Source organism: Megalobrama amblycephala, linkage group LG6 (assembly GCF_018812025.1).
Source record: "Megalobrama amblycephala isolate DHTTF-2021 linkage group LG6, ASM1881202v1, whole genome shotgun sequence".
Taxonomy (NCBI): Eukaryota; Metazoa; Chordata; class Actinopteri; order Cypriniformes; family Xenocyprididae; genus Megalobrama; species Megalobrama amblycephala.
In genome coordinates, this window is record NC_063049.1 from 10047937 (window position 1) to 10074868 (window position 26932).

At 38.1% G+C, this 26932-nt stretch overlaps 2 protein-coding genes across 5 annotated transcripts in view; both read right to left on the bottom strand.

The window, feature by feature from the left end:
• Positions 1-14067: 14067 nt before the first annotated feature.
• Positions 14068-16199, bottom strand: LOC125269601 (L-rhamnose-binding lectin CSL3-like). The gene is made up of 3 exons (XM_048192530.1): positions 15639-16199; positions 15429-15528; positions 14068-14157 (listed from the first exon to the last, which is right to left on the bottom strand). The coding sequence occupies exons 1-3, from the start codon at positions 15812-15814 to the stop codon at positions 14068-14070; spliced, it is 366 nt and encodes a 121-aa protein (XP_048048487.1). The 5' UTR covers positions 15815-16199.
• A 1390-nt stretch (positions 16200-17589) lies between these two features.
• LOC125269864 (NACHT, LRR and PYD domains-containing protein 12-like) overlaps positions 17590-26932 on the bottom strand; it is an 87312-nt gene continuing 77969 nt past the window's right edge. For 3 of the 4 annotated variants that reach the window (XM_048192896.1, XM_048192895.1, XM_048192894.1), the window contains 4 exons: positions 21602-21775; positions 21154-21327; positions 19655-19813; positions 17590-17936 (listed from right to left, as the gene is read on the bottom strand). In XM_048192896.1, the coding sequence (XP_048048853.1) occupies positions 17933-17936; positions 19655-19813; positions 21154-21327; positions 21602-21775 (511 nt within the window). In that variant the 3' untranslated portion in view covers positions 17590-17932. The remainder of the gene's footprint in view (positions 17937-19654; positions 19814-21153; positions 21328-21601; positions 21776-26932) is intronic. The other variant, XM_048192897.1, reaches the window with a different exon arrangement.

Sequence of the window (26932 nt, forward strand, 5' to 3'; positions counted from 1 at the left end):
TAGAGATGGGGAATATTTCTAAAATCGAAGTCATTCTTTCCCCATATGCGACTTATATGGAGTTAATATTGTGCCATAATTAAACGAACAAATCCAGCATTTTGCAAACACAATCTGTGAGTCGAGTTTTCCTTTGCAAAGCAAAGTGATGTACAAATACAAAGGTCAGTTTGAGCAAAAACGCAGAAGAGTAACAAATATATGTATTGTTTTGCAAATATAAATGAGCCTACATATTTCACAAATACGAACCATCCTACAAATGGCATGTAATCTTCGATCAAATGCCAAATCTAGTGCATACATGCACACCTGTCTGTGTTACGATTGTAAGACACTTGCCTTTTTATGAGATCTCTCGACTTTTCTCACAAATGTGTGCACTATGGAATTACCTTTGTTCCAATAAAAATGAATGTAACTTTTCAAAAAAAAGAAAATATAAATTGAAACTGAATGAAATGTCTTTGAAACCTAAATAAATCGTAGACAAAATGTTCAACTTTGTTTTTAATACACTGCATGTTTTGCTGACTGTTTCTCTTTTTTTCACTGATATGTACTTAATGTGCTTCTAGAGTTTTCATTTATGCTTCTGAAGTTTTTGTTTATGATCCCAGAGGTTTCGTCCTTCTTTCTGGCACAAATCTCTTGCAGGGGCGGGGCCAACAGTGGTGTGTTCTCATTGGCTACTTTTGAGTTTTTGAATGACAAAAGTGTCCTTAAACTGTATTCAGCACAAACTAGGCTACCATAATATGTGAGGAACATATATGTACGTTTGTTTTTTGAAGGAATAATGTTTATGCGTGGTTATTGAAAAAAACAAAAAACTTAAGTCACTGAAATAAGACCAAAAAAATTATATTAAATCTGTGTTCACAAGCCTTCTGGGTATTGGAGGTTGCAGACTAGAGTTTTTGCTTCAAAATGATGTAAAAATTATCCTGCCTACTCGTTCATATAAAATAGAGAGATTTACATTTTCTAAGACACTTTTTGTCAAACACAGTATGCGTGGAGGCGTGAATCTTCATGAATAATGCTGTGATTCACACCTGAGAAGACAAAAGATTCGCAAAATGAGCTGTAATGACCTGCATAATGAGCTCTTTCAGTCAGGTAGGCTATGTGAAAAAACCCTCTGTGATCATGTCTCAAGCTCATCATGGTGTATATCAAACATACAGAAAAAACAGCAATACTGTGAAATATTATTACAATTTAAAATAATGGTTTTCTATTATATACTTTAAGATAAAATGTATTTCTGTGATGCAAAGCGTCTGAGTATTCATGTTACCTCTATGGCATTTCATATAGCCTTTTAGCTTAAAAGTTGCATCTCAAAGCGCTTTACAAGAACATACAAATAAAATACAATGGAATAGGGGAAATAAAAGATAGAAACATACATCAAAACAAGACATATATAGATAAAATAATCACGTATAGAAAATAACTAGGAGACAAGGATAAACAAGGAGTTTGCAGCTGATGAAAAACTGCAACAGCAGCAATCTTGATAACATCACTAGGCTTGCATTGGCTAGGCTACTCCGGTTATCTCTGTTATAGGCTACAAAACATGTTATATAACACCAATCTGCCTCTTTTCATTTTCATTTAAACATATTAATAATAGCCACACAAATTGAAAGCAGTCTCTTAATTTCACCAAGGCTGTATTTATTTGATCAAAAATAAAGTAAAAATAGTAATACTGTGAAATTGCAATTTAAAATAACTGGTTTCTGTTGTATTTCAAAATGTAATTTATTCCTGTGATCAAAGCTGAATTTTCAGCATCATTAGTCCAGGCTTCAATGTCACATGATCCTTCAGAAATCATCATACTCACCTGTTCATCACTCATTTTCATCATTTGAAAACTTCTTGTAATCTTTTTTTTTTTTTTTTTTTCTCCAGGATAACAGTTTTCCTTTGCAAAGCAGATTGTTTGTCTTTGCAAAATGCTGGATTTGTTAGTTTAATTACAATGTTAACTCCATATAAGTCACATGGGGAATGAATGACTTAGAGATGGGGAATATTTCCAAAATATTCTATCACCGTTTAAGTCATTTAATATCACCCTAACAGTCATCTTTATTCCAGACATGGCTGAAAAACAACGCCTGGTCTGGATTTCTAAAATGTCTTTGTTAAATAATTTCTTATTTCTTGGGCTTCACTTTTTGACTTTCTCTTGGAACTAGTGTTGAGGAAAGTTAGCTTTAAAAGTAATGCATTACAATATTGCATTACTCCCTTAAAAAGTAACTAATTGCATTACTTAGTAACTTTTTCTTTTTTTTTTTTTTTTACTTAGTAACTTTTTTTAATTCATTACATTACTTTTGCATTACTTTTCCTCACATGGGCTGGGCTTGTTTGTTTTTGTTTTGTTTTTTATAACAAAAAAGTAATTTTTTTTGTAAATATAAAGACCCTTTCACACCAAAATTTAAATAATAAGCCTCAAGGCTTGTGCACACCTGGACGATTATTGCATGCGCTTATCACCAAGGTTTAATGTGAGTGTGCACCGATGCGGAAAGTGCCCGATTTATATATATATGTGTGTAATTTTTAAACAAAAAAAAAAAAAGCCTCAAATTTGTTTTTTGGTTTGACGCACTGCGTAAAAAGATGGCCGAACAATAAGATTGGCGCTTTTGTTCATGCCTGGGCTGCTGAAGTTACAGTAAAACATGAGTTGGTGGGGCTCAAGCCTAAAACGGTCTTGCTGAGCACACATTATCTAGTCTAGCTCAACCTGAGCAAATTTTATCCACACATTCCAAAAAGCAGTGTACTCAGTAAAAACACTTTTTACTCTTTAATCAAGAGGAGTACAAAATCATGCCATCATGCTCTGAGGGAGGTCCAAATAGGCCCTGCGACTTCAGAAAGACACAAGCGTCAACCTGTGGCAGTGCTAGTTTTCACGTGAGCAAACTCTAACTGAAACATCTACCAACAAATCTTGTAATACAACAAGCTATTGTGCTCTGAAGGAGGCCCAAACAGAGCCTTCTACTTCAAACAACACGAGTGTCAGCATGTGGCAGTGTTCAAGCTCTAAGGGAGCCATATATGAAAACCAAACTATGTAGTGAGGTTAGCTTTATTAAACTCAACCTGAGCTTATACATTCCAACAGGCAATATACTCATTAAAAACACTTTTTAACCTTACACCAAGGGGAGTACAAACTACGTCACCATACTCTAACGGAGGCCAAAGTCAGGCCTGCTACTCCAGAACACACGGGTGTTAGCCTGTGGCAGTATTAGAGTTACTGAGCTCACACAGTGTATGGCAGGAATCAGAACTAACATATTAAAGTACAATAACCTTGAACAACAAGGGAGTACTATCAATCCAACCCTGAAAAATACAGGGTAGGTACTTCACATCAGAAATTCTCACCAAAAACAGTTACAATCTGTACTGAACCCTAGGGAACAGGAGCTTCCATAAAAAGCTACAACCATGTCACTCAAGCTTAAACATAGTTTAAGGGGTTCAGGGGAAAAACTGAAGTCAAAGTACTAGATAGTTATGTAGATAGTAAATATGTAGATAGTTCTGGGGAGCAGGGCTACAGCAACAAAGTTTCTATTCACATAGTGAAAAGGGGCCTAAACCGCCGCAACGGCAGACAACAGCACCAGGGAGACTTAGAAATGGTCTGCTACCTTAGCTGCTATCCATTTTGCACCTACACCAAAGGAACAATGGGCCTTGGCCTGACAACTCTGATAAGAGGAGGCCAGAACTAGGTAAAACTACACTCACATAACAGGGGAAGTATGAAAAGGGTGTAAATGCTACTAGCGGACCACCTAAACACTAGTTCTAGCCTAGGCCAACTATAGCTCTGGGCCTATAAGGCCAACACATAAGCATAGATCTGCCTGGGGCTAAGAAACAACAGCCTCTAAAGCACACAATGTCAGGTGGCCTGTAAAGCCGACGTTAAACACAGATCTATCTGAAGTTAGTGAAAGCTAATCTCAAAACTCTACCATTTACCAGAGGAGAAAGCTAAATAATCAAAAGGTGGCTAACAGTGCGGCTTAGTTAAAGCCGACATCTGAATACATATGAACGCTGGCTTCATTATCTGAAGCCAACACATCCAAAAATAGGGGACAAACAAAGAACTACCCTTAATAATATATCGTTCCAGCCAACCTAATGGAACTTCAAAGCCCATAGTCCACATTCTATACAGGAAACTGATTATAAATATAAAGAAACCTACCAAGCCAAATTCAGCAAGTCTAACTGATATGCTTACAAACAGACATTGTGTGTAAGCAACAACACCCGTCTGACCTGCTGCCGCATATAGAGTGTTGGAGCCTGCCTATATCATAAGATAGTTGCACCCATCTCGCCAGTAGGAGGCATTGATGCGTACCCATACTCACTCCATCAACATCAGCGAAATAACCTGCTGATGTTGATGAATGCGAGCTGAATACAGGTCCTTCCATGCCTTCTCGATCTCAGTATGGGACACTGGACCAGATGTTGACCATATTTAGACTTGTTTTTTCTATATGTATCACATTCCTATATCATGAAAGTATATTCTCATTGGACAATTGCTACACCACCCCCTGAACATGTATAAAAGCCATGTACTGAAGTAAGATTGGAAGGAGGTTTTGTGAACGGACTGGCTTCATGTCCATGACTCTTTCCTATAGGCCTATGCATTCAATGAGTGAAAAAGACAAACTGAGAATGAGGCACGATTCGGGACAATAAACGTAAGATTAAAATAATCTTACAAAGATCAAGAAGGAATGGAAAGCTTATGGTGGCTGGATGATTATGGCAAAAAAGGAATCGTTCCACGAACCGTCCACAAGCGGTTTCTTTCTTAACCTGCTCCAATGGCAGCTGCAGTCTGCCAGAGGTGTGTTCCATAATCTCACACAGCTGTACATACGCGGGGACAGGGTGACTTTGAGGATTCAGGAGGCTCACCATCTTCATCCTAATCAGCCATCTCCTGCTCTCTTGTTTGGCTTAGAACAAAAAGAGCAACTGCTGCTGAATCTAACGATGTCATAGACAACCCTAACCCTATCCCGCAGCTCTCTCCTGTCAGCCGTCGAAGGTCACAGGAAATTTCACCCCATTCAACTCTTCAACAAACTCCAGCTGAAAACCCCTTGATCTAGTCTCTACTCTGCCTCAGCAAGAGTAAGCCCTGAACCATTAGGCAGAGCTGCCGGTCCTTCTCCTCTCGAGGAAAAGACCAGAAGAGAGTGGAGCATTTTACAAAAAAAAAAAAAAAAAAAAAAAAAAAAACACACACACACAATTAAAACAGACAGATCCCACAAGAAATGCTTGTACATGCTCTTTTGTTCTCATAAAAGACAATGTTCTAAGTAATGTGTGTGATCAGATGTCAATACTATGGGACATATGGATGCACACACTTCCTGAAATGTTTGTCAGACATAAATCGTCTTACCTTAATATCAGACTTAAGCAAAGTCTGTAAAATAAACTGTTAAAAGGATTTGATGATCACTAATGATAGTGTTTCATTCTGTGTTTTAGCTTTAATGTACTTTTTTTTTTTTTAACAAAGCAGCCGATATTGCCATTGAAACTAGTGGACCGGCGAGTCTCTTTCATGCCAAAATGGCGGAAACGCAGGGGCACTGGTGTTGCAATGGAACGTTCTATTGAGTTTCACTTCTTGTTAGTGTATATTCTTTGCTGATACCCAAGACAACGACAAAAAGGAAGTAAGACGATGAAGATGATGCAGCAATGAAGCAAGCCCTGCATGTCAATCAGCTCCCTCGGTCGTGAATCAGTATATCGTGTAAATGAATGTGGCCGATGTAAGAAGTCCACTGGAGGCGAGCGTAGTGAGAACCCAAGTGCAGTTTAATGATCATCCAAAACACAAGCATGAACAAAAACACAGACTTGACTTGACTTCTGACACTGACACTCACCATAAGCGGGTTACATGGACAATACACGACAAGGGAACATGGGGAAGACAATGGCTTTAAATACAGGAACTAAGAGGACACGTGACTAAAACAACCAATGGGGAAGTGACAAGGAACAAGAGAACCAATGACAGAACATGACTGAAAACCACATGACTATAAACACCCAATGAGAACATGACACATGGACAAAGGGAGAACATGAGGAACAAGGGAAGCATGACAAAAACAAGCAACATGAATCAACTACAAAATAAAAGACATGAAATCATAACCATGAAACCAAGAGTGGCCACTCGACTTAGACTGCACTGCTGTTGGTCACTGAATCCTTGCGGATTGCAAAGGCTGATTCCAAGTCATGAGTTCTCATTCTGCTGCCTTTGACACTGTGAATCATCAGATCCTTCTGTCCACCCTCTCATCACTGGGCATCACAGGTGCTCCACTTCTCTGGTTTGAATCCTATCTCACAGGAAGGTCTTTCAGGGTTGCCTGGAGAAGGGAGGTATCCAAAGCTCATCAACTGACCACGGGTGTTCCTCAGGGTTCAGTTCTTGGACCCCTCCTCTTCTCCATTTACATCACTTGGTCCCATCATTCAGACACATGGTTTCTCCTACCATTGGTATGCTGATGACACACAACTCTTCCTTTCGTTCCATCCAGACGATCCCACAGTAGCTGCTTGAATATCAAGCTGTCTGGCGGACATCTCGGCATGGATGGAGGAACATCATCTACAGCTCAACCTGGCAAAGACTGAGCTTCTCGTCTTCCCTGCCAGTCTGACTCTAAATCACGATTTCAGCCTCCAGCTTGGCACATCCTCAATTACTCCAAATTCGGCCAGAAATCTTGGAGTAATCCTTGATGACCAACTGTCCTTCAAAGACCACATTGCAAAGACAGCTCGGTCATGCAGATTTGCACTATTCAACATCAGGAAAATCAGGCCCTTTCTAACAGAACATGCAACACAACTTCTGGTTCAGGCCCTGGTCATTTCTAGGCTTGATTTAATGCAGTGCTCTTCTGGCTGGACTGCCATCATGCACAATCAAGCCTCTACAAATGATTCAGAACGCTGCAGCACGTCTCTTCTTTAACGAGCCCAAAAGAGCCCACGTCACGCCTCTCTTCATCTCTCTACACTGGCTACCACTTGCTGCTGGCATCAAATTCAAGGCGTTGACGCTTGCTTACAGATCTATCACAGGCTCAGCACCCTCCTACTTCCACTCACTCTTATGAGTCTACACTCCTACCAGAAGCCTACGGTCTTCAAAGGAGCGAAGGCTTGTGGTACCGTCACAGAGAGGCATGAAATCACTCTCCAGGACATTCTCATTCACTGTCCCTTGCTGGTGGAATGATCTTCCTGCCTTCATCCGGAATGCTGAATCCCTGGCAACATTCAAAAGACAGCTGAAAACTCATCTCTTTCGTGAGCACTTAAAGGTGCAGTATGTGATAATTTTATCCGCTAGAGGTTGCTAGAGGCCTATTCAAAACAAAGGCGTAGCTTGATGACGGCAAGTTTGAGTGTGGAATCTTGGGACATGTGGTCTCCACCTCAACAGACAGTGCAATAGGACTTGGGTAGAAAACATGTCAATGGATGCGATTATTAACGTTACTGTAGTATGAAGCAGAGCAGTACTGAGTGTTGTGGGAGCTGAACGAGGAGCTGGAGCGATTGCGCAACACACGCCTCATGAGCAGCGGGACTTTTATTATGCCACAGTCGCCGGCACTGCTTCCGCTTTACCATCATATGTATTGACAGCACAAAGTAACTAACAAAATCTATCCAATACTGGATTTCGTAAGTGTCTGAAAAAGACAATTTTCACATGCCACCATTACATAGTGCGTCATGCTATATTGCAATAGGTCAAGTCAAGTCAAGGTCAAGTTTATTTATACACTGCGTTCCAAATTACTACGCAAGAGACAAATCAGCAAGACCTCCGCACAACAAACACTCAGATTCCAGCCCCTCCAAGAAAATGTCCGTTCGTCCACCCATCCATGTCCTTCCAGACAACTGGCATCAATCTCAGACAAAACAATTATAATACAGCAAATATAGTTTGACAGTAAATTATCAAATTAACTGATTACTGTTTAGTCAGATGATATGAAAACGATTACCACTTGTTCAACAAATATATACACTCGTGTACATTCAAACACAATAATTGGGCATACATAGCAAATGCGAGTTCAACGATTTGCGCGAGTAGATTACATACAAAGTCAATGCAAAGACGCGATCAGACGCGTCCTCGCGCGGGTCTAGAGACGCGATGCCCCGTGTTTGGCGTGTATGCCCCATAATACTAATCGTGTTGATCGTTATAATGGCATATGTTTTCTGTAAAGATACGAATCAAAACTGCTCACCTGTCGAGTAAAACACAAGCGAGATCGGCATCTCTTTCTAGGTGAAGTTTGTCGCAAAGCTCTCTCCATCTAGAAAATGCAACACCGATATTGATCCTCGCTCTTTCTCGCCTCTTGTCCCAAACTCTTCTTGGGTCGTTTGGTTGGCCCGTAAGCTTACGTTTACGGGAGCTGTCCTTGTCGACAGAACCAGCGGCAGATGGTAAACAGTAATTATGTTCCATAAATAAGTAACACAATCCACCATAAAACGTGCAAGAAGTAAATAAGGAACTGCTTGAAGCAGTGGTTTGCTGGACGCTAGACACTACTTCCGCATTTGTCCACGACACTGTTGTCATGTGGTTTCTACGTCAGTAAAGGCGGTAACAAAGGGTAACTGACGTCATTGACAGGCGACTGCACTGCCCCGTGTCACTGTTTAGAATGGGAATTTTCTCATGATTTACAAGTAGTTGAAAACATTAGAGATATTGTTAGTTGTTAACACTAGCCTAGTGGTTTTTGGATATTTTACTGCGAATATCTTACATATTGTACCTTTAACCTCATCTTAAAAAAAAAAAAAAAAAAAAAATTCTTATACCTATCCTTTCACTTCCTCTCTATTGTAGCTTATGATACTCTGAGTACTGCCGATAACTTTTATTGTGAGCACTTCTTGTCTATTTGCCTCGTCATGACGACTCGCTTGTTGTATTCCTCACTTGTAAGTCGGTTTTGATAAAAGCGTCTGCCAAATGAATAAATGTAAATGTAATGTAAATGTAAACCAAACACCCTTGACAGCCGACTCCTTGATCAATGTCCTGACTACTTAAAGGGTTAGTTCACCCAAAAATTGAAATTACCCCATGATTTACACACCCTCAAGCCATCCTTGGTGTATATGACATTCTTCTTTCAGACAAATATAATCAGAGTTATATTAAATGATGTCCAGAGTAATCCATGCTTTATACTGGGAGTGGATGGTGCCCCAAATTCTAAAGACAGAAAAAAAAATGCACTCATCCATTATAAAAGAAGTCCAGACGGCTCCAGGGGGTTAATAAAGGCCTTCTGGAGTCAATCAATGCGTTTGTGTAAGAAAAATATCCATATTTAATACTTTATAAACTGTAATCTCTAACTTCCGCTAGCCGTCGTACACACGAGAGAGTGGCGTTCCAGCTTGTGACATAAGACACATGCGCAGCCTGAGCTCCGGTGAGAATATGCTAGTCTCACGAGAACTAAGTTGTGTTCAGCAAAGGAAATCCATGTGAAGAAGTGAATTATTTGAGGTATACTCTACATTTAAAAAAAAAAAAAAAAATGCCGTCTGATTGGCCGTGGCGGTGGTGTTGCAACAATCTATAGAGATAATCTTAATGTTACTCAGAAAACAAACTATAGGTTTAATTCATTTGAAATTCTTATGCTAAATGTTACACTCTCAGATATAAGTAAAAAGTCGCTACTATCTCTTGCTTTAGCTACTGTTTATAGACCTCCAGGGCCTTATGCTGATTTCCTAAAAGAGTTTTCAGACTTTCTCTCAGACCTATTGGTCAACGTCGATAAAGCGCTGATTGTTGGAGATTTTAACATTCATGTTGACAATACAAATGATACGTTAGGGGCTGCGTTTATTGATTTACTAAACTCATTTGGGGTCAAACAAAACGTCACTGGACCCACTCACCGTTTTAATCATACACTAGATTTAATTATATCACATGGAATCAATCCAACCGATATAGAAATTCTACCGCAAAGTGATGACGTCTCTGATCACTACTTTGTAACTTGCGTACTGCATACTGATGATATTTGTCAAATTGCTCTGCAATATCGACTAGGCAGAACAATTCTCCCGACAACTATAGATAAATTCACAAATAACCTGCCTGATCTGTCTCAGCTGCTCATCGTACCTAAACACACAAATGATCTCGAGAAAATGACTAGCAGCATGTGCACCATTTTCACTAGTACATTAGATACTGTTGCACCGATGAGATTAAAAAAGGTTAGAGAAAAAAATACTGTACCTTGTTACAACAGTATTACTCGCACTATCAAAAAAGAAACTCGCAATCTAGAACGCAAATGGAGACAAACTCGTTTAGAGGTCTTCAGAATCGCGTGGAAAGAAAGTTCGTCTCGTTATAGAAAGTCTCTAAAAGCAGCCAGGGCTGAGCATCTCCACAAACTCATAGAAATTAACCAAAACAATCCACGGTTCTTGTTTAGTACAGTGGCTAGATTAACAAATAAACAGATATCACCAGAACAAAACATTTCATTACAATTTAGTAGTGATGACTTTATGAATTTCTTTACTGAGAAAATCGAAAGTATCAGAAATACAATTGTAAATGTACAACCTTTAACAGATTTTTATGATTCAGCCTCAATTATCGCCCCTCAAGAACAGTTGCAGTGCTTTACAACTATAGGACAGGAAGAGCTAAATAAACTTATCACTGCGTCTAAACCAACAACATGTTTATTAGATCCAATACCCACTAAACTACTGAAAGAATTGTTACCTGTAGCAGAAGAGCCTCTTCTCAATATTATCAACTTGTCTTTATCTCTAGGTCATGTCCCCCGACCGTTCAAGCTAGCAGTTATTAAGCCTCTCATTAAGAAACCACAATTAGATCCAAACGTATTAGCAAATTACAGACCCATCTCAAATCTTCCATTTATGTCTAAAATACTAGAAAAAGTGGTGTCGGTCCAATTATGCTCCTTCTTGCAAAAAAAAAACACTATCTATGAAAAATTTCAGTCAGGATTCAGATCTCATCATAGCACAGAAACTGCGCTCGTTAAAATTACAAACGACTTACTTCTAGCTTCTGACCAAGGCTGTGTCTCAATACTAGTGTTACTTGATCTCAGTGCTGCGTTCGACACTATAGATCATAATATACTCCTAGATCGACTACAAAATTACACTGGTATTCAGGGACAGGCATTACGGTGGTTTAGGTCGTACCTATCAGACAGACACAATTTTGTTTATATAAACGGGGAAAAATCTAAGATCACGATAGTAAACTATGGAGTGCCGCAAGGATCTGCGTTAGGCCCTCTGCTATTTTCAATATACATGCTGCCACTCGGCAATATTATAAGAAAACATGGAATTAGTTTCCACTGCTATGCCGATGATACTAGTTATATATTTCAACACAACCAGATGAAATCTCTAAATTATCCAATCTGACAGAATGTATTAAAGAAGTAAAACATTGGATGACTAGTAATTTTCTTCTATTAAATTCAGATAAGACTGAAGTATTACTTATTGGACCAAAAACCTGTACACAGAATCTCTCAGACTACAATCTGCATTTAGAAGGATGTACTGTTACTCCATCATCGACAGTTAAAGACCTGGGTGTTATATTAGACAGCAACTTGTCCTTTGAAAATCATATTTCACATGTTACAAAAACAGCCTTCTTCCACCTCAGAAACATTGCTAAGATACGGAATATGTTATCTATTTCTGATGCAGAAAAGTTAGTTCATGCTTTCATGACGTCTCGACTAGATTACTGTAATGCATTATTAGCTGGTTGTCCTGCTTCCTCAATAAATAAACTACAATTAGTACAAAATGCAGCTGCTAGAGTTCTTACCAGGTCAAGAAAATATGATCATATAACACCAATCTTATCATCTCTACACTGGTTACCTATTAAGTTCCGTATCGATTATAAAGTATTGCTAATGACCTATAAGGCTCTAAATGGTTTAGCTGCTGTGTACTTAACTGATATTCTATCGCCCTACAATCCTTCACGCTCTTTAAGATCACAAAACTCTGGACTTCTGGTTGTACCTAGGATATCTAAGTCCACTAAAGGAGGGAGAGCGTTTGCACATTTGGCTCCGAAACTCTGGAATAGCCTTCCTGATAATGGTAGGGGCTCAGACTCGCTCACCCAGTTTAAATCTAGATTAAAGATGCATCTCTTTAGCCAAGCATTCACATAATGCATCTCATATCAGATCAATTGCACATGACTATCTTTGCTTAATGTTATGAACAGCAGCTACGCTAATTATTCTCCATTTGCTTTTCTGTTTTGCCTCGGGACACCCGTCCCGAGGTGACTAGAGAGGACTTCAGCTTCAGTTTGGATCCAGCCTCTTAAGAAGACCTCAGATGACCAACACCTATGAAGAGACCGCGCCAACTCCTGCGAGGACTTCAGAAGACGCAATCATCTGGATCAACATTCAACAATCAACCATTTCTACATCCTAATTATTGTTAATATGTAATTCTTTTTTCCAAGAACTCATTGCTTCTACGTTCAGTTAAACTGCTAACAGTGATTGTAAATTAATTGCCTAAATTATTACATTATTTGCTAACTGCATTCTTTAAATTGTAATGTTGACATGCATTCTCTGTAAAGCTGCTTTGAAATTATATGTATCGTGAAAAGCGCTATACAAATAAATGTGAATTGAATTGAATTGAATTTTATTAGTGTCAAAATGCTGATTTCTTGTATATCCGGGTTGCTTCAACAAAGCTAAAGTTTTGCGATTACGTGCGCAGATATCAAAGTGCGCTTTGCTTGACTAGCTGCTGCTTCAAAACTGGATTTTTTGCATGTTTTGCTGCACTGATTGGATTACTGCTTAATTTGTATTTCTATATCACCATTGGATTACTGTGCTTTTATTACTCCAATTCTTACTGTTGGTGATTTGGACTTGATTGTTGACTGCAATTTTTGCCATCGGGCTGCTGTGAGCTCTCTACCCTTTTGCATCTTCCACCACTTTTGGCTCATCAGATGGGTTTTACCGCTCTATCAGTTGCACGGTTTGTTTACGGCTTGCTTATCTGGGTGTGCCGTCTCCCTCTTAACCTGCTGTGTTTGGTGATGTGACTTACGGGGTTTGGCTAACGTGGTTTTTGCTAGTGATTGGCATTTACTGCGACAATATAAACATGCCTCAGCCAACAGTTCAGTTTGTTTTGCTGCTGCAGCCTCCTCCATCTCCCAGAGTTCCTGGTCGGTATACTCCGGTTCAAACATACTGTATGGCTGGACAAAAAATAAAAAAATAAATAATAATTCTCTTGGCTTATATTGAAATCCAACATTTTTCTTAAATGCTAGTTTTGTACTTTTAATTCATGACCGGTATTTTGTTTTGCTCTCTCCTCTGCACTTCCGTGTTCGTCACCGGAGCTCACACTGCGCATGCGTCCTATGTCATAAGCTGGGACGCCACTCTCGTGAACGCACATATGACAGTTGCGGAAGCTAGAGATTATCGTTTATAAAGTTTGAAATATGGATATTTTTCTTACATAAATGCATTGCATAGCTTCAGAAGGCCTTTATTAACCCCCCCAGCACCGTGTGGACTTTTATAATTGATGAGTGCATTTCTGTCTTTAGAATTTGGGGCACCATCCACTCCCATTATAAAAAGTGCATATTCATATTCTAAAAGCTTCATTTTGTACATGTATAGAATCATTTTTGCACTAACATTTTCATGGTAGACCATTTGTAAAGGATCTGGACTTCAGTTTTTTTTTTTTTTTTTTAATTCAATTTTGCTTCCCATTGCCACTTGTGAACAAGTGACACAAGGACACAAGATACATTTGTAGCAGGACAGTCACTTATTTACAGCTGTATGTCACTTCCAGATATGTATGGACACCCAGACATGGATCAGAGAAGACAGAATTTGAAGCATTTAGTTCACAAGACTTCTTCCCATTTCACCTGAAAGAATTAGAAGAGATCAGTTTAAATTGTCTACATGGCTCTATTCAAACAAAGTCAATTATTTTATGTCTCCAAGACTGTCATACTGTGCATTAAAGTACATTGTCCCTATATTTTGTATATGGTTTCAAAAATACTTGAAGTGTGCACGCTAACATCTAAACTGACTAGGTGAAATTAACAGTACCTTTTGATACGTTTAAAAAAAAAAAAAAAAAAAAAAAAACCAACAACAACCCCAAACACTGAACTAAATGAGTGATGGTTTGCCAACACATGTAAAAATGTGTTGATTCATTCAAAATAGTGGACATGAGTCCTTTAAGGATTAAACAAAATGTTGTACTCTGATCCTAGTATAGCAAGAAAAATTTACTTACCAACTGACACCGGTTACAATCTCTTTTTTTTTTGGATGGGGTGAAGAGAATGGAATAGGTCAGAAATGTTAACAGTAACTACCCGTACTAAACAGGTTAAGACTATTTTAAGGTGACGCAGTTACATTGTACTTAAGTAATAAGTAATATTAACACGTACTTACTATAGGTGTTACAGTTGGGTTTAGGGTTATTTATGAAATTAAGCATAACTTACTGTTATTGTACTGTTATCATACTATGAGGATCGATTCAGATGTCCCGATTCAAACGAGTGCACGGATCAAATACACGTGTTCCTGCTCTACTGTTTAAGCCATAACTGACCGTTTACTTGGATACTCGCAATTAATAGTGGTCATCTTAAGAAATTAAGAATTCGTCTATTTAGGCTCAATGAGACGTGAAAACTCATTTGCACGCTGTCTGAGACGCGCAGCTGTGAGCGCTTCAGGTGTGCACACAACTTCACACAGAGCTCGCAAGTTCTTTTGCTTGAATGCTTAAATTGGGAAAGCATGAAAATGCGTGCAAGTGATAAACTTGAGAGACCATACAGCAATGGCCGACAATCGGGACAACCGTCCAGAAGGTCTTTCGCGCACCTGCATCTGCCATGCTCGGCACTGAATGAATGACAGGATCCCCGCTGCAACATCATGCAAGGTAAATGAGAGGATGACCTCTAGTGGAGAAGACTAATAAGATTAACGTCAAACAGATTATGTTCTGTGTTTGGGGAGAGAAAAAAAAAAAAATCCCTAATAAAAAAAATAAAGATTTTTTTGGCCCAGCCCCTATTAGATGCATGTATTAACGTCATCTTAAAATATGTTCTTGTATTTTAATTTGCCATGCCTTTACTATAAAACATTAAACGCCAACATATCCAGGTATTTAGAAGTACCATAACAAGGATCAGAGAAAACGGAGTTTACTGCAGGAATAGTACAGCTCTTTGTTCCATCACACCTGATTCATGGACAGACAAAGTAGCTTTAATATAGGCAGTTATATGCATCTTGCTCATGTCAAATGCATGAATTGAATCTAACTATTTTCCTACACTGTGTTAATCTTACCGAGCGGACATTGTGGAGAGAGATGACTGTGCAAGACAGCGTGTATTTGAGAGCTGATCAGCTGGTTTCCCACTAGCGCACGTTTTGCAATCAGTCCGCCCATAATTGGCTTTAAGAACCTTTATGAATCCCACATCTGACATTAAAAATAGAGAATTATGGTAGTTTAAGCACATTCCATGTGGTTGGAGACACAAAAGTTCGAGTCACCCTCATGATCCTGTTCCCCTTTTTCATATGGACCCATTTGGGAACAAAGGCCAAAAACTAAATTTACTGAACTACTCACCACATTTGAGACACACAGATTCTCCTTCACAAGTCACCATTGTTTTGTCGTTTTTGTATTTGTCATTTTTGTATTTGTTTTTGCTTCTGCACCTGCAGAGACAACATATGAAAAAGACAAGGTAAATGAGAGAATGACATCTAGTCTAGAAAATTAATGTCAAACAGATGTGTTCAATGTCTGCAGAAACACGAAAAAAATGGCTTTTGAGAGCATCAATTTTTTTGCCCAGCCCTAGAAAGTAACATCACCTTAAAATGAAGTGTTCATGTATTTTAATTATTTGCCATGCCTTTATTATAAAGTCTGAAAGATTATGTGTATTTTCATTATCTTTAGTTAGATGCATTTACATTGTGACTGTGCCTCAGATGCAATCAACTCTGTGTTTGTAAAGGTGTGAACCAAATGGCCCATACAGACGTATGGCCCACAGAAACTGATGGGTGTGAATGACAAAGAAACAGCATTGCTCAGAGCAGATCACAGGGTAGATCGATCTCCTGTGGGAGGTCCTAACAGTGTTCTATTGTTTGTAACCCTTTTGTCTTCATGTATAAAGTTCTGTCCCACAGACAGAACTTTGGGTTAAGATGTTTTGAAGGCTGACACGCTAACATCGCTGCTGAAGAACTGTGCTACACTACTACCTTCAGTAAAATCTTCTTCCCATAAGAACTCTGGCCAAGCTTACTTATTTTATGTATTAGAGAAATCTAATACATTGGCGAGCCACCCAAATGACTGCACGGCCAAATACTGCAAAATCTAACTCCATACTTCATCTGCAGCGATGTTACATGAAAGACCTCACAGTCTAAACTTTCCCATTTCACACATTAATACAGGATGTTTTGGAAGATGATATTTCAAGGTCAAATGAGTGTGATTTCCAGTGCAGTACATTCATCTCACCTCCATTCGTCTCTGCACCCACTTGTAAACTCTAATATGCAACAACTCAATATTCTGATAATGTAGTATTTATTTAATAACAATCATTGTTAGTGAAGTAATTGTATGAAATGAAACTGAAACACTAGTCAATACAGTGTTGAGGTTTCACATCTGTTATATGCGCTTCCTGCTGGTCAATCTTCACTGATTTTACATTCCATCAGTAAGAGCGAGTGTGAAAGTTGATGGAGTAGCAGAGGCTTTAACTCCTCTAATTTAATGATTTCTAGGTTTAATTTGACATTTTTACACATTCAAGTTTGAGAAGCTTACAGAGGCTATAGTTTATGTCCTCATCCTGCTCAATTGTACGCTTCCTTTTCTTTGCATTTTTGACTGAACAAAACAACTTTGAACCAAACAACCAGAAAAGGGGGCTTAAAGGGCTTAAATATGAGAACAAACAGATGAACTAATGAGACTAATTAACAAGACACACCTGAGCAGAACTTAATCAGTAATCATAGAAATAAACAGAGAGAGAACGAAGAACTAAACTGAATAAATTAACATATTACAAGATTAACTGAGAAACTCAGACATGAACAGATCTCAAAACATGATCAGTACAAAGTTAATGATGTCAATGATTATCATAACTGCCAGTGAGATGAGAATGAGTTATATAATGTTTATCTTTATTAAACAGTCTAACATTGTTCTCAAACAATTCTTCTCAAAACTCAATTTGCCTTTCAAACTAAATAAAACGATCAAGTTTTTATTCGTATATTTACAATATCAACACATATTACAATACAATAAAATAAAATGGCATCAACTACAAATTGAAATATACAAATATAAAATGATGGAACAGCATTAAGAAATGTAGCCCACAACAATTTAACATTCACTTTCAGTTTATATCACTTGAATAATTTGAGTACTAAATTTGGCAATCGCAGTTATGATTAGCAATATTGTAATTGCTTTAATATGGTGAATTTAATCCCAATATCATTATGATTGTAGGCCTTATACTAAAGACTTCTATATATTCTTGTTAATCCACTTCATCTCTGCTCTTACATCTTCTCAATCTGTTTCACCTGTAAATAAAAAACAAAATGATCATTTATTATTAAAGGGATAGTTCACCCAAAAATGAAAATTTGATGTGTATCTGCTTACCCCCCAGCGCATCCAAGATGTAGGTGACTTTGTTTCTTCAGTAGAACACAAATGATGATTTTTAACTCCAACCGCTGCCGTCTGTCAGTCAAATAATTGCAGTAGATGGGAACTTCATCTATAAGAGTAAATAAAGCTTGCTTAGACAAATCCAAATTAAACCCTGCGGCTCGTGACGACACATTGATGTCCTAAGACACGAAACGATCGGTTTGTGTGAGAAACTGAACAGTATTTATATCATTTTTTACCTCTAATACACCACTATGTCCAACTCCGTTCATGATTCCTTTAGTGATGTCTGATCGCGCTCTGACAGCGGCAGTGATGTCTGACACTCATTGAAGTATATGCGCGAGACATCACTTCCGTTGTCAGAGCGCGATCAGACATCACTAAAGGAGTCATGAACGCAGTTGGACATAGTGTGTTTTAGAGGTAAAAAATGATATAAATACTGTTCGGTTTCTCACACAAACCGATCGTTTCGTGTCTTAGGACATTAATGTGTCGTCACGAGCCGCAGGGTTTAATTTGGATTTGTCTAAGCAAGCTTTATTTACTCTTATAGATGAAGTTCCCATCTACTGCAATTATTTGACTGACAGACGGCAGCGGTTGGAGTTAAAAATCATCATTTGTGTTCTACTGAAGAAAAAATGTCACCTAAATCTTGGATGTGCTGGGGGTAAGCAGATAAACATCAAATTTTCATTTTTGGGTGAACTATCCCTTTAACACCAAACCAACAATAATCATTCAATATCACTTATATGTACATGTATGTTTCTATTAATGCTGTTTGAATTAGTAGTTATTTTAAATAATAATACAAAATGGCAATGCATTTCTGTATTTAAACTGACATTTTCCATATTATATGTGCAATGTTTGAAGCAAAATTATTGTTCAATTATTTTAATGCTTTATAAGTTGCAAAATTAAAATTAAAATGTTATACAGAAATGATTATATATATATGTTTAAAATGTTCAAGCAAAAATTGTAGCAAAATGACCATTTAAATTTTTAAAAAAAAATGCATTTACACTCACAGTTAAGACACTACATTCATTGCGGGACATTTAATGAAAATGCAATCTCTATTGTCTTAACTGTGAGTGTAAATGCAATAAAAAAAAAAACATTTAAATGGTAATTTTGCTACAATTTTATTTTAATTTTGCAACTTATAAAGCGTTAAAATATATGTTTAAATTATATTTTAAAACTAGTGTAGGAAACAGCAAATGTAAATTATATTATTGAATTTGAATGATCATTTTGCTCCAAACATTGCACATATAATAAGGAAAAAATGTCAATTTAAATACAGAAATGCATTGCCATTTTACATATTACATTTCAAATTGAATATTGCTACACATGTGCTTCCATAAACCTCAAACCAACTCTAAACTCTAACCTGAAACTTACGATAAGTTTTGTAGCACATCATGGTAAGACAGATCCATGATTTTTCTGAAGTCTGAACTTAAAAACGCTAAATCAATTTCAATGTTGCTCCCTTTGTTTCAGTAAACCTTAATTATATTTTCCTTTCACAAATATTTAAAGATTGTCCAAGTGTCAGAGGTAAATGAAAGTATCTTTAACATCACAGATGTTTACTCACGTCAGTTTACAGTTTGAGTCTCGTATCAAGTCTCTGAGCTGCTCTGAGTCTCTGATCGTGTTGTTTCTCAGATCAAGCTCTTTTAAAAACTGCAGTGCTTTTGTGTTTGTCAAACACTGAGTTAAAGAAGAAACATCTGTAATGCCACAGCCTTTCAGACTAGAAAGAGACAAACAGACAGAGATCATCTTAGTTTCATCAGACCACAAAACATATGACTAAGGTGAATTCTAATATTCATTAAATTAAATTTCAATATTATTGTTTTTATTTTATATCTTTATAGTCCACCAAAGTGGAAATTTTCAGCGAAGCTCACTTGGGAGTCCAGAACTGAACCAAGATATTTAAAATGTTTCACAATTTCAACTTGTTTGCTCTCAAGTGAAATTGGCTGGATTATCATGTGTCATTTTGTGCACATAATTCATTTTTTTGTCTTAGGGACACCGATTTCTAATGTGAGCCAGGTAGGCAACATCATGTAAAGAGTTTGTTTTATCCATTAGGCCAACTAAGGCCATATCATCATTATATTTAAATTATCTAAAATGTTCCTCCTTAATCATAAACTCCTTAAGAGAAAAATGCACAGGAGAAAGAATGCAGCCTTGTGGGCAGACTGTGCTTAAAGTGAACACATTAGACAAAATCCCTCTAACAGACCCTCTGTGATGGCAAGAAATTTAATCAACTTTAATAATAAATAATATTAAAATCAACAAGCCTTTTTAGGAGAATGTGTGTCTTCACTGAATTAAAAGCAGAGCTATAATCTACAAATAATGCTTTAGGACACACGAGATGTTTTGTAACTGTATTAAGCAGGGTCAGCACAGCGTCATCTGTGCCTCTATTACTCTTCTATACAAACTGAAGTGGATCTAGTGTAGAGGCCACAGTTGAGGTGAGATGATCAGCCAAAACCCCCTCCATAGTTTTACATAGAAGTTATTGCAATAGTCCGGAAACTACTGGATTACAGGTTTATCAAAGTGTATTTGAGAAAAGCCACAGTTTGGAAGACTGATCTTTCTGCACTCTCTGATTTATAACATTGGGTTATTTTTTTTTAAATAAAAAAGAAGTGACATAGAGTAGGCTTTAAACATGTTGATTCTTTTAGTTGTTCTCATCTCAGTTGATACGCAGCACAACCAGGTCTGGTTGCAGGGTGTTTGGGGTGTTGAGCACCAATTGATCAACCGGACAGAGCACTTCAAGCACTTCTAAACAGATGGGAGGAGTTTTGAAACTATAAATGCATTTATTTGGCTTTCAAAACTTCTAAATGTTAATATTGTGGCATAAGTGTCTTATTAGATTCCATAGATCTGCAAAAGGGCAAGAGTCAAAGAACTGCTGTGGGTCTCATAAGTGCTTGATTCATTGTCTATTGATATTAAACAAAATATGATCCACAAGCTTGCATTTAAAGACACTTGGTGATTTTTGCCTGAGAAATTTGAGAACCACTGTTGTATGTGAATGTTACCGACCTCAATCTCTCCAGTTTACAGTGTGAATCCGTCAGTCCGTCACATAAGTGATTCACTCCTGTGTTACTTATTTGATTCTCACTGAGGTCCAGATCTCTCAGGTGTGATGGGTTTGATTTCAGAGCTGAAGTCAGGATGAGACACTGTTTCTCTGTAATACTGCATCCATACAGACTGAAGACAGAAAGAGAAAGAAAATAGACACAAATGACCTTAGTCAGGTTAGACAGACACCATATTGAATCTTGTGTGGATGAAAATTAAGCAGAGAGAAAAAAAAAAAAATACATAGTGCTACATTAAGATTTATTACTTGTTAAAAAACATTTAAAATGAAGTGTAACAGAAGGTGGAGAGGTATAAACTCTATTACTTGTGTTGAGCCCTGTTGTTTTAAATGAACTAAACCGAAAAATTGTATCACTCTGTACATTATAAGGATACTAACTGTATTTTTTCCAGTTTGCATTGTAGGTTCATCAGTAGATCACTGAGGTTTTCCACTCCAGAGTCTCCTAGTTTATTCTCACTGAGGTACAGATGTTTCAGGTGTGATGGGTTTGATTTCAGAGCTGAAGTCAGAGCAGAACAACCTTCATCTGTCAGATCACAGCCTCTTAACCTGCATTTGGAGAAATGAGAAAAAGAAAATCTTCATTCTGCAATTTATAGCATCTTCACAACAAATATAGGACAAATTCCAGTCTGCTTTTTTGCGCCCTTCAATGGCACTTCTGGAAGTCTGTCAGCAAAGAGTACATGTGATGGTCACTCAAGTAATTTTATTGTTTATGATCATGTGACAAGTTCTCATGATTCATTTTAAAGCTTGCACATCATATGAAGTTTAGAGCTGCTGTCTGTAACTTTTTTTTGGTTAAAAATGATCCAAAATCAATTATTGAGCAAGTACATAATCAATCAGTGTTCAAAATGATCTCCTTACCTTAGCTTAATTCATAACAGTAAGCTTGTAATAATGTTTTATAATCTGAGTGATACTGGTATGAATTCGCAGGAAATATGTGTTTGAATAAGTGTCGTCAGGGCTTTTGAAAGGTTGTGTGACCTAAAAACGGACACAGAGCTATTTTTCTGCTGGACAGGTTAGACATTTCAATGGTTCATTGGGGAATAAGGTTACAGTAGCACACGTTTTAGCTTAATCCATACAGTTACGGATAACGATAATACACACTATATATACGCAGTCATGCAAAGTTGATGATTTTAACATGAACAATTCGAGAACAAAGTACTGTATAACAATAATTTGCACCATTGGTTGTGTGATTTATTGTAAAACCTTTCTCAGTTGGTCTGAACAAAAGTGGATGACGTTACTTCTTCAGAAGACATTTTCTGGTGAAACTTCTTATTTTGAACATGCATACAAGACATTTATATCTGTAATTATGATAATCCACACTGGTGTGTTGACTGACAGTCTCTAAACATAGCTGCAGCTCAAAACATTAGATTCATCCATGCTGAGGAGCCGTACCGATGCACAACTCGCGCAGTGGTGTGTTTAGGTTATTGGAGGCCCTAAGCAAATATCCAGGAGGGGGCCCTGTGATCGCGTTCCCAGGGGTTTATCAGCTGGCAATTTTCAATGCACATTTAAGAGTGCAGGTTGCAACTATTATTAACAATAATGGAAAGATGAGGCTTATCAGTATGTCATTTTTATCTATGTCTTTATGTCTTTTGCACCCTGGCATGTTTAGTCTTAAAGGTGCTACAGAGGATCTTTTCGTCGACTGAGAAACCAAAGACTGTTAGTGAGTTTTTGAAATGAGCGCATGCGTAAGAACAACCCCCCTCCTTCACAGCTCATTTCGAGGGAACACCTCCCAAAACTCGTGCACGAGTATTGGAACACGAGTGTTTGTTTACCACTGGCATTTGCTGTGTCGTGTTAGTGGATTCATTACGTCGGACTCACCGCAGGTAACATTGCATGCGGCGCCTGTGGAGTGTGGAAAGTTACTGGAGCGCGCAGCCGCGCACGTCTCTCACAAGGAACGTCATGACAGTGATTGACAAGTCAGAGGGCCAATCCGTGCACATCTCTCACAAGGAACTTCATGGCAGTGATTGACAAGCCAGAGGGCTAAATCTATCTTAGATGCGCTAAGTTAAACAACCTAACCAAGTGATACTGATTCTTTGCTGGCTTTTAAGGAACTGTCTGCAAGTTTTGATAATCTTTTTCCCCCTTTCCACCAGCACGAACCAGGTGCTAGTCCAGAGCTAGTGCTAGTGCCAGTTCGGAGTTGGTTCAACTGACGAGCCTTCTAAGAACCGGTTTGCCTTTCCACCGCCTAAAGAGCCAGTACAGAGCCAGGACTTACATCACTGTATACGTCTCATATTTCACAGCAAAGCTAGCACTGCAGCGCCAAACACAAATACACCAGGCTTGTTCGAGATGCATCGGCTTCCCGCAGAGCGATCGATGCATGACATCAAAGTACCGCGAGAACAACCCAAAAGCACAAGGAGTCGTATGCTCTACAAACCCGCCGAATCGGTCCGAGCTGCTCTGATGCATCTCGAACAAGCCTTCCATTAACAATCGCGGATATTTCACTACTGTTGATGCTCATGGCTTTGCGAACCTACACCAATTTGTATATAGACAGAGATTACGATCAAGCTGCTATTAGCTCGATTAGCTGCTATTTCAAAAATGGCGGTCTCAAGTTTCTTGTTGGTCACAGTAAACCCGCCCCCACCCCCTGATGCAAGTGGTTCTTACTTCTAGCCCAGCAATGTTTTGGTGCTACTTACGAACCACTTTTCCTGGTTCGGAGATGGTGCTTTGTGTGTCGAAAGACAAAGAACTGATTTGAAACTAGGCTCTGGCTCCGAACCAGCACTCAAACTGCCTTGGTGGAAAAGGGGTATTTGTCTTCTCTCTTTTCCTGTCTTTTACTTTACTTTTGTATATATGTGTATTCTTTGTGTATATTTAGCCGTACAGACTATGTATTCGTAGTTTCATATATTAAATCCATTTTATTCATGCTTGATTGTTTCTGCTGCTCATTCAGAAAATCAAGTCAGTTCTACGTTTCAATTCTGCAAACTGCTTTATGATTTAATGCTAGAATAGGAAATTATTCTTCGTGGCCAAAGGAATAATTCCATTTTATAATAGTCGATATGGAAACAGATATTTTGCTGGACAAACTAGACCAGTCTTTCTAAACTACAACTAATCCTGAACCATATATGTAATTAATTATAATCCGTTGTAATTAATTCACGATATATGTGCATAATTCCCTTTTTGGTCGATTTATATTACAATTAATCATAACATGTTATGATTTAATTATTTATATATTTCACCCATAATTTGAGCTAAGTAATTAAATGCCTGTAATTTATTACAGAAGATTTTTGGTGGAGATACGCAAGCAACATTGTAAACTTGGTTTTGTGTTTGAGCAACCCAGATTCAATTTATGTGTGATTAATGTTGTATTCACTTTCTGGAAGCACTCCCTCTTGTGTACACTCCCCAAATAAGTCAATTCCCTCCCCTTGTCTTTCATTTTTTTTTTGTCTTTACATTTTTATTTTATTCTACTTTATTTTTAATTTTTCTTTTTCTCTCTTGAATTATTTTAACTTTGGAATTCTTTTAGCTAGTTTATTCTGACTGTCATTATAGACCCCAATTCCTTTGCACTACACACTTAATTATTTAAATTTGGTTTAAGCAAGATTTAAATTGAGATTTAAATTTACAATTAAGTTGTTTATTTGAACATTTGTGTACTTGCAGATAGTGCCCCCTCTAGTGCTAGGTGGTGACTCGACAGTTGTTTCAGTGAGTTCCAGTGAGTGGAGTCACCTGGCCTGACGGATCCGGCGCTGGCTGTGTGTGAATCGTGGACATTTCTGACCTCGTACCACAGGCAACACGCAGGACATCAGCAATTGGGTATTTTAGGTGCAGGGAGGCAACGAGTCCAGGCTGACAACAAGGGCAATTTTGTTAATTTCTCTGTTTAGGCTTCTGCACGACGGAACCGCCCGTTTGGAGTAACTGCCAGTTGAGGGGACAGACTCTGGGTTCAGGGAAAACTCAATTTTGACCCGTCAGTCTGGCCATTGGCAAAAACACCTCGCCTGAGTACATTTGCAAATCTACCAATTAGTAATTAGTAATACTAATTAGAACTGGGCGATATGGCTGAAAACTGTATCACGATATCAGTGTTTCATATCGGTCGATATCGATAATTATTGATATTTTTTATGACCCATTTAAAATAAGGACCAGTATAAAAATATATTACATTTAAACATTTTTACTTTAAAACTTAACCTTAATCTGATCATAATCCCCTCAGTTATTAAGACAGAAATGTCAACAACCATGGAAAACTCAAATAATTAAAATGTAAACATAAGTCTAAAGTAGGGTGACCACCCGTCCCGCATTTTGTGGGACAGTCCCGAAATTAGGAGCTTTGTCCTGCAAGACTTAAGTAGTGTCCTGCATTTCATTTATGTCTGTAATTTGTTTTCATCCCTGAAATTACAATACCACAGTAAGAAATATAATAAAAACTGTGAGCATTTCAAAATCTATTTGTGCAGCCGTCATATTCTAGCTGTGAAAATAACCAACCAGCGCAATCAAAGAGAGGTTTTCCCGCTGATGACAACTGAGTGGACAGCGCAAAGAGCAGGTCTCAAAGTCAGTAAACACAACTACACCAGCAAGGATTTCATCTACCATACTGGATAAGAACCTCAAGAGCTGCTCAAAGCTGCCCAAATCGATGATTTAAAGCATGTAATCATCCATCCTGATGTTAAATATTTCCAACGAACGGAGGATATCAAGCGCCACACACGGAAATGGTCGAGCACCTACAGAAAAACGAGATCTTCCCTATTTGTTTTAACCAATACAAAATTGTGAAATTCAGACACGACTTTCTTCTCACGTTAATATTTCATTTAATGCGGGTTCTATGGCGTTATTAAATTTAAAAATGTCAAGAGCGCATCAAATGTGCGAGCAATCACTCCACTCACAGGCGGATTCCCTTGCACAAAACTGGACGCACGCGATCTCGCTCAGATATCACATTTGCGCGCTCAAACTTTTGTCCTCCTGCATGTGCAGCTGTGAATCTAGAGTTGTCTTCTCTCCAGGATTTAATGTTGCCATAAGCGCAACATTATAGTGTGGGCACCCACTGGCAGAAACATTAATCGGCGCATATGCCAAGTTTGCCAACAAATGTAAATCTATATTTACATAGCGTAATATTTGTAAATTTATCTGTCTCATATGTCCCGCATTGTCCCACAAAATCACATCTACTGTCCTGCAACAGATCAATAGTCAGGTGGTCACACTTTTCCTCTTTTATTTACAATTTCCTCGCTCGCTGCGGCACTCATTTTCTGCTCATCAGTCGCTGGTTACTGAAGAGGAATCCGGCAGACCAGCACGAGACAACGATATGGCGCAACCAAAATTGATACTGTTACATGATTGGCTGTTAGTGTGTCACTCCCTACATTGCTTGGTTACCAGAGAGCAACCAAACTTGCTTCGCAACCTCTGTTTTCTTCCGACAAAGAATAAAAAATATCGAACGTTTTATCGAACAAATTTTTTATTGATATCGATCACGTGTCTATCGCGATACATAGCGTTATCGTTTTATCGCCCAGCCCTAATACTAATTGCCATTGAGTGGTTGCATCGTGGTACAAAGGGGACAGGGTGCCCACGGACTCC